The sequence below is a fragment of the Spinacia oleracea genome, chromosome 6, assembly GCF_020520425.1.
Source record: "Spinacia oleracea cultivar Varoflay chromosome 6, BTI_SOV_V1, whole genome shotgun sequence".
Lineage (NCBI taxonomy): Eukaryota > Viridiplantae > Streptophyta > Magnoliopsida > Caryophyllales > Amaranthaceae > Spinacia > Spinacia oleracea.
The window spans coordinates 92,226,030-92,234,208 of NC_079492.1; the positions used below are offsets into that span (position 1 = coordinate 92,226,030).

The 8,179-nt window shown below is 34.6% G+C and overlaps 1 protein-coding gene and 1 non-coding gene across 2 annotated transcripts; both read left to right on the forward strand.

Moving 5' to 3' along the window:
- The first annotated feature begins 615 nt into the window (after nucleotides 1-615).
- On the forward strand, nucleotides 616-4,188 carry LOC110780303 (putative 60S ribosomal protein L37a-1). The gene is made up of 6 exons (XM_021984720.2): nucleotides 616-647; nucleotides 1,238-1,319; nucleotides 3,317-3,356; nucleotides 3,688-3,776; nucleotides 3,871-3,953; nucleotides 4,038-4,188. Exons 1-6 carry the CDS (start codon nucleotides 616-618, stop codon nucleotides 4,087-4,089), a joined length of 378 nt encoding a protein of 125 aa, XP_021840412.1. The 3' UTR covers nucleotides 4,090-4,188.
- Nucleotides 4,189-4,635: 447 nt separating this feature from the next.
- Nucleotides 4,636-4,723, forward strand: LOC130464728 (small nucleolar RNA Z102/R77). The gene has a single exon (XR_008925081.1). It is a non-coding gene; the product is annotated as a small nucleolar RNA Z102/R77 (small nucleolar RNA).
- The last annotated feature ends 3,456 nt before the right edge of the window (nucleotides 4,724-8,179 follow it).

Sequence of the window (8,179 nt, forward strand, 5' to 3'; positions counted from 1 at the left end):
ACAAGAAATCAAGGCTAATGACACAAATTTAAAACATTAGATGGCATAAACAACCAACAAGTAATGAACATCTGGAAGACGAACCTGGTACCACGAAGATACGAATCTGAATCACCTCTATTAGCTGAGTTAGGTCCAGAACTCGGTCTATCGCCCTCGTTTGCAAATAAAGAAATTCTATTCTTGATCACAATTCCGTAACCTATAAATTAAAATTAGAAAGGGGAAAAACATGAAGAAAAGGCGAAGAAGATTCAAACCTTGTCAGGAGAATCAAGAGGAGGAGAGAGATATATGCATCATGTGAGAGAAGCATAGATGAGTTTAACGTCGTCAACATTAACAACGGCTTAAGTTCCTTTACCAGCTTTATGTCCATAACCGGGGCGGAAGAGATCAAAATTCCGACTGAAGCATCGTCATCCTAAGCAAAACAATTACAAAAATCACAAATTAATTTTAGCAAAAACTCAAAGAAATTGCAATTGATGTTTCGGAGAAGGGAAGGAGAGAGAAAGAGAGATATTACATATTAAGAGCAGGAGCTGCGAGTGCGGAAGGTGGTGGTGGCGCCGCCGGTGATTCGCCCCATGGCACAAAAAATGGGGAGAGAAAATGGGGTTTGATGAGAGAGAACATGGTGCAAGGTTAGAGGAGAGAGGAAAATGGGTAAGTTATACTTTCTCTGTGTTTTTTAAATGACACAGTTATTTAGGAATGTTTGCCAATGCACGATTTCAAACATTAATCTTAACACTTATAAAGACACAAACTTTGATTACTATTCACACAATAGTGTAATGTATTATTTACCCCTAAAATTCTTCATGTTTTATTTTTGTCCTTTTCCTTAAGAATAAAGTGATTACGTTTTTAGCCTTCCCCTTCTTGCAATGCACGTGTCCTTCATTTCACAACACCTATCATCTCTCCTCTCCCTTACTCCGTACCTTTCTATTTCCTGTTGCTTCTCCTCTTTCTTCCATGGTGTTGGTATTTCTCATCCCTTCTCATACTTCTCTTCTTCGATCTGTCCTCCTTCTCTTCTTTAATAACCTTCTTTCTTAGGACATTTCCCATGGCGTTCTTTTTGAAGGACTCCATTTACCTCGATGTGTATTCCTTCAGTTATAGCAATTCTCTCTCGCCTCTTTTTCAAAGTTCCAATCTCTTCAATTCATATTTAATCAACGTAATTTCTAATTCTGGGTTTTAACAAAATTGGGGAAAAAATTAGGTGTAAACCAGTTGAAGTTCTCAAATTTATGGTTGAAGGTTCATCTGCTATTTTTAAAGATGATCGTTGCAACTCTTTCAAGGTTAGTTCTCACATTTTTCTTTTTAATTTCGATCATAATTTGATTTTTCAGTTTCTAATTGGGGATTAATTTTGAATTTCTAGGGTTTGTAAGGGTTTGCAATTTCAGTTTCTAATTGGGGATAAATTGTGTATAGTCGGCGAATTGGATAGCAATGTCAGACGATAATGGCGATTAAAGAGGTAGATGGGATGATCACTTCTTTGAATACTGAGTATTATGATAGTACGTTGCCTTCATTTTGATCTCCCATTTCAGTAATTTTATTTTTTGTGTTGTTTTTTTGCTTTTGTACATTTCAACGAATGATAACTATAGGCTTCAAAAGGGCTTAGACATGGAACAGATGACGTGGATACATCCTCTCGTTTTTGTCTTCTCGGCAATCCTTATTACTGAGATGTGCTTGGAGAATTTGGAGCCTCCTTTTCAATTGCTAATCAATTTGACATTGTCCACAAAAATATGCATAGATAGGGTTCCAATCTTGGGGAGCCAACTAGAAAGGTGCATATTTTTACCTTATTTAAAATATAAAGCTTTCTTCTTCATTTTCATTTGAATAGATAAAACACACAATAGATCGATATTTACTATTTGAGCTTAGCATGGAATATTTTCTAAGACTGAGGAGAAAGCATTGCTTGAAGCTGTTGAAGGCTTGAAGCACGAGAACACGGGGACACATTCCACTTTTGGGTTCAGATGAATTTGGATCGAGACCCCCCAAAACAAAGTCTTTTGTTCATTTTGGATAAGTCCTCTTTTATCCCCCAACCCAAATGGTGTCAATGCTTTTTAGTGACACTAAAATTATTGTGCTTGAAGGTATGCATTTTTTGATGTTTTAAGAGGATGTATGGCATTAAGAAAGATTGGGATTCCCTCCCAACCATGCCTATGGATGGAGATACATGGTTTGTAAGCCCTGCCAACTAGGTTATTTCTAGAATTTACCATGTTTGCCAGATATTTGACATAATATAACACTATGCAGGTCTTGTAACCTTTTTCAATTGATTTACTTTTCTACATTCGTTTCCTGTTGTAAATCATCTTTGCACTTTTCATTGTTGCATAATGTTTGTTGATGCATTAGATGCTCAAATATGTATGCAGAACACCATCAAAGTGGGCACTGTTATTTTAGCTTATCCAAAGTAAGACTTTAAGCTTCGGTTTGTCACCTGAATGAAAAAAACCTTTAACTGAACTTTTTCCCTTTGTGTTGGCCCTTATCCGAACTGTTTTTAGCTGGGATTTGAACTTGGGTAGCCCTTATTTGAACTAATTGTCCTGAAACTATATTTTGTATTATGCTGCCATCTCTTCTCTTTCGAAGACAAGATATGTTAGTTTGAATTATATCAGGACAAGTAGAAAATTAGACCTAAGACTTTGGTGTGATGTGCAAATGAACCCCATACCTTTTAATTAAAGCAAATCAGTCCCTTACCTTTTCTCCAACGTGCAACCCACACCTAATCAACATTTACCAGCACAATCTCACCAGAAAACAACAATGTAAGATAAAAATACGTTATTTTTTTCTAAATTAACGACAGCCAAATACTTGTTACCTTCTCCTACCCTCCAAATCTCCAATCTATGTCTCAATTTGTAGACAAACCTTCTTCGTCTTCCTCAAGGACCCATTTTACATTGCAATCTGTAGCCTTTTGTTCTGCTGGTTCAATATACAAATTTAAGATGCCCAGATCTGTCTTTATAATGTGAACATATATTTATAAGGGTGGGTCTGCAAATGTCTATTCTCATGGGGATTTGAGAAGATAATGGTTGAAGATATGATAAAATATGAAAAGCCAATGTCTTCAGTTTTTATCCCTTTTTTGCATTGTTGTTTTTGTTATTGATGCCATTTGTTTGTTTTACATTTTTGGGTGAGCTGAGTTGAGTTAATAATGCTCATTAAAGTTCTTAGAGATTTTTTTTCTGATGGCTACTTTAACTTTGTATGTTGTTGATGCATACAGGCCAAGAGAACCAAGAAGGTCGATATTGTTGGAAAATACGGTGAGTTCTGTTGCGATAATGTCAAAGGATGTCATATAACATTAATTAATGCCATTTGTTTTGAAACCATGTATGTGACAACAGTGAGAAAAACAAGATATCATCCGGTATCTTTGATTAATAGAGATTTAATACATTTTTGTCTAGAATAGCTTCATACTAAAGTGGTGTAAGATAACGAGAAGTTAATTTGAGACTTTTCTGTTTAAATGTTTCTGTTTGATTATTATTAGGAGCGAGTTATCTTCTCTAGGGTCTTGATTTTGTTGTTTGTCTGGCTGAGTGGATGAAATGTATTATCACAATTATTGAATATCATTATATTGTTTAGGTACCCGGTCTGGTGCCACTCTGTGTAAGCAGATTAAAAAGATGGAGGTCAGTCAACACAACAAGTACTTTTGTGAGTTCTGCGGAAAGGTAAAGTTCATTTCTCAATCAATAAGATATCTATGGTCTGTGAATCGACTTAACCTTTGATGTCTGATTGCAAAAACACTATGATGCATTGCAGTACGCCGTGAAGAGAAAGGTTGTTGGTATCTGGGGATGCAAGGACTGTGGGAAGGTCAAGGTTGGTGGTGCTTACCCTTTGAAGTATATAGGCAGAAATTTATGCTAATCATACATAATTTCATTGTTTTTATTTCTTTACTTATTTGTTTTTTTATGTTTGAACAGCACCGCCAGTGCAGTAACCTTGAGAAGTACAATCAAGAGGCTCAGGGAGTAGATTGAGAGTTACTTATTTGCGTTTGTTCTGCTATTTCTCTTCACTTTGCTGTTTAATTGGGTACTTTTTTTGGCATGAATGTTTTGTTGCAGGGTTAACAATATCGAATTCGAGGAGGTAAAAATTGATGTGGCCAAGCGTCAGCATTTATCTCAAGAATGAATTTTTGGCATGAATGTTTTGTTGCAGGGTGCGGCTGCTTCACTGGCTCTTCTCTCACGCTGCCGTGTACTTTAATTCTCCGGCGCCATCTCATCAGGTATGAATCATTTTTCCTTCTTCCTCATCTTCTTTTGTTAATCTGGTTTCTAACTTTCTATTTTAGGTTTGAATTGATCTAATCAATTGATTTTGGATTGAATTTAATTAATCTTATATGCATGCGATGGGATGGAAATGTAATTATCGTATTACTCTCATCACCACTCTTCATCCTCTTTTGCCATTATCGTATCTCCCTCCTATCTTTTTATTTTTTTTCCTTCTATTTTTCAGATCTACGTAGTTTTGCTATCACATTTTGTTCATTTTTATAAAATTTATAAATTATGAATGATGATTGAACTATTTTGTTCCCTATTGGTTTGATTCGCCGATATGATGGCAACAATGTATTAGCTATACCTGATCCTATTACTCATCTCCCCCAACTTCATCATCTTTTTATATTTTTATTTTTTTATAAAATCAAACAATTTGATGAAATTTTTCATAAACCCTTGAATTTTCAAGGTTTGGTCGCCGGAATGATGGCGATTTCACGTATTTGTACTCTGTTCGTTCTCTATTTTCAGAAAAAAAAAAAATAGAATTTCATTCTATATAGAGTGTAAATTGAGGACAATTGGCGTTCAAACTTTTTTTAGATTTAGGACAATGCAAGAAGCAAACTATAACAAAAAAATGGTAGTCATTGTAATTAATTCATTTTCCATGATTGAACAATCTTGACCTTGAATGAATAATCAAGGTTACTAAATTAAATTGGAAGATTGATATTTAATTAATGGCAATGGATGCCTCAATTGCTGAAGTTTATGATTTGCTGTTGAAATGAAGGATCGTGTTGTAAGTCGTGATTATTGGACTAGAGTACGTTGTCAATTGGATTATGATGTTCTTGGAAGATTAAGGAAGAAAGTATGAGGGATGTTAATGCATAAGCAGATGAGTAAAATACTTGAACTTTTTGATTTATTTTGGGAGGAAAAAGTTTATGGTGCTTAGCTAATGGATGCTTTGACTGAAAAATGTCAAGGTCGGTAGATTCTACACGCGTCTGAACCATATCAGTAAATTCTTTTACCACTTTGATGATAACATAAGCTGCGATGGTGATAAGCATCACTTCTTATGACCTATGTTGCTCTACTGTGTTGCAGGAGTGGATTGACAACCATTCTTACTATGAGGCTATAGTAGATGGAGCAAATATTGGGCTTTATCAACATAATTTTGCTGATGGGGGGGGGGGGGGGGGTTCAGTGTTGAACAAATAAAATATTTCTATTTGCTTCATTTTCTTGAGCTGTTCCTTTTTGCATGCTTTTGCATTCAGTTTCAGTTTATATGTGAAACAAAACTAATTTATCTCTTTATTCTTCCTCATCTTCTTTTGTTTCATAGAGAGGGAAACCCTTCCAGTCAAAAGCGGCTTGAGGAGTGGTTAGCTCAAGGCACACTCTATGAAACACCTAAAGGTCATCATCTGTATGGTTCGATTTTTCGTCATGTAAGGCTACAAGTATTGTATGAACTCACTATCGTAAAACAGTTAATAATATTTATAAGACTACGAGCATCAATTGTATGGTTCGATTTTTCTTCATGTAAGGCTACGAGTATTGTATGACCTCATTATAGCAAAATATGAACTTTGCGAACGGTTTTTAGTGACAAATATTTGTACAATTCCGCACGCATCGCGTGCATGTAAGACTAGTCTAATAAAACCCAACACGGTTATGTTTTTTCTTAAATATAATAAATCACACAATTAAGTCAAATGAGCTTGTGTGAATAATGTCCAAAACTTAATTATGTCATATAAATAAAAACGGAGGAAATATATAATAGGTGTCGTTTTAGCTCCTACGCATGCTGTAGATAGCTGCATACATATGCAACCAATAATAATTACTCAATCCGTTCCTAAGTAAGTGTCCATATTGAGAGAATTCGCGGTAATTAAGAAAAATAAAAAATGTGTAAAACAATGATTGAGAGTATTTTTTTTGGGAAAGGATAAAATAGATAATTTTTTATTGATAAAATACATATAAAAGTGGATGTGGAGATGAAAATGTGGGAAAAGTGTAAAATGTGTAAGAAAAAACAATCATAATTCATGAAAAAGTGGGAAAAATATATCTAAAAAAAAAATAGGACAATTATAAAGAAACGCCATTTTTAAAAAGTGGATACGTGTTTAGGAACGAAGGGAAAACCGTTAACCAACCTGGTTGAACGATCTTGGACTCGTGATATTCTAATATCCCAATGGGCTTTCCCAAATCAAACAATCTAACAATGTTAGCCCATCAACCATTCAACCGTAATCTCAAGTTCTCAACCCTTAACCCTGCCTCTCTCTGACTCTCGTATAAATAGCGCGCTGAAGCACCTCATCTTCATGCTTACTTCAAAACCCTAAATCATCCCTGCAACGGCGATTCTAGCGCAGGTTTCCCTTTCTATGTTCCTTAATTCCCCTATTATTTTTCTCGAAAATCTTAGCAGTCTGATTTTCTATGTTAATTTTACTTAGTTATTCAATTTTGTTTAATGTTTTTAAAAATGAAATTAAATCTATGATTTAGAAAAGCAGACGGGCGGTCTGAACTGATGCCATGTTGATTTGTCTGCGTTGCTCATTCTCTTGAGTTTCTCTGAGATTTTCCCCTAATTTGAACATTTCTGTTTATAGATATAATGTTTTTTTTTAATTCATTTATTGTTATTATCGAACAATCTCATAAACGTAGAGATGATAAAATCCAGACATCGGCAGGTGTCAATCGTGAATTACTGCGACATAGACCGTTATTTGTCTGGAATAATAAAAATAAGTGCCCATCGTTGACTGGTAGTATGAATGTGTTGCTACTATGATACAATTGGTGTTCTATATTTCTATTGATTCAATTTATTGACCGTTAAGAAGAGTGTTTATGATAAGAATCCAGACATAAAGTCAGGTGTCTACTAATGATAAATGATAGGTACCGTTACATGGCTGGGAGATTAAAGATGGAGAAATAAGTTGGTTGATGAGGTTTCTCATTAATCTTGGTTGTTTTTCTTGTAAGTGTCCATCGTTGCTCAGCAGTATACATTAACTACTATTGGGCTTCATCTGGATTCAACATATTTGGGTTTAATTTGGTATAATTTGTTTATGCATAATTGTTGCTCGATGATGATTCAAGCAATGCTTTAACCACACTGAAGGAAGCATAGTATTTGTTGGGTGATTTCCGATCTTGAAATTTTGATTCATAAAAAGTGCTTGATTTCAAAGTAATTCCAGATGATTCTTTTCTCTAGAAGTTAGCGGGAATGAAATCTCTAGCTTAATTTTAGGTTAGAGATGAAGGCGTTGTTTGAGAAATTAAGCATATTTTTGGATTGGAATTTCTTTCGATTGGTTGTTGCCTTACGGAGAAATGCTAATATGTGGAAAACGTTGGCCCTTGTCTGAGAGCAACTTTATTTTTAACCTCACATATATAAACTTTAATTTCGAAAAATAAATAAATAAGGAACAATCTCCTCAATATCTTAACGATTTGTATTGGTAAACAAGTAATTTTATATTATTAAGACGAAATAAATAAATCATCATACATCCTAAAACATTAAGTGAGGAACTTGTTAACGAAATAAATTGTGTTATTTGAGTTATGTACTTTAGTTGAGATATAGGGAAAAAACTATTCTACCCAGAAAGTTGTTGAAACAGATGGAACACAATGCAAGATCTTGAAACAGAAGGAACACAATACAAGATCTAATATTAAGGTTAAACATCTAATTTTAGGGTATGTCCGGATGAGGAAGTCTTAATCTATAGTGGGTATACCATTGAAAT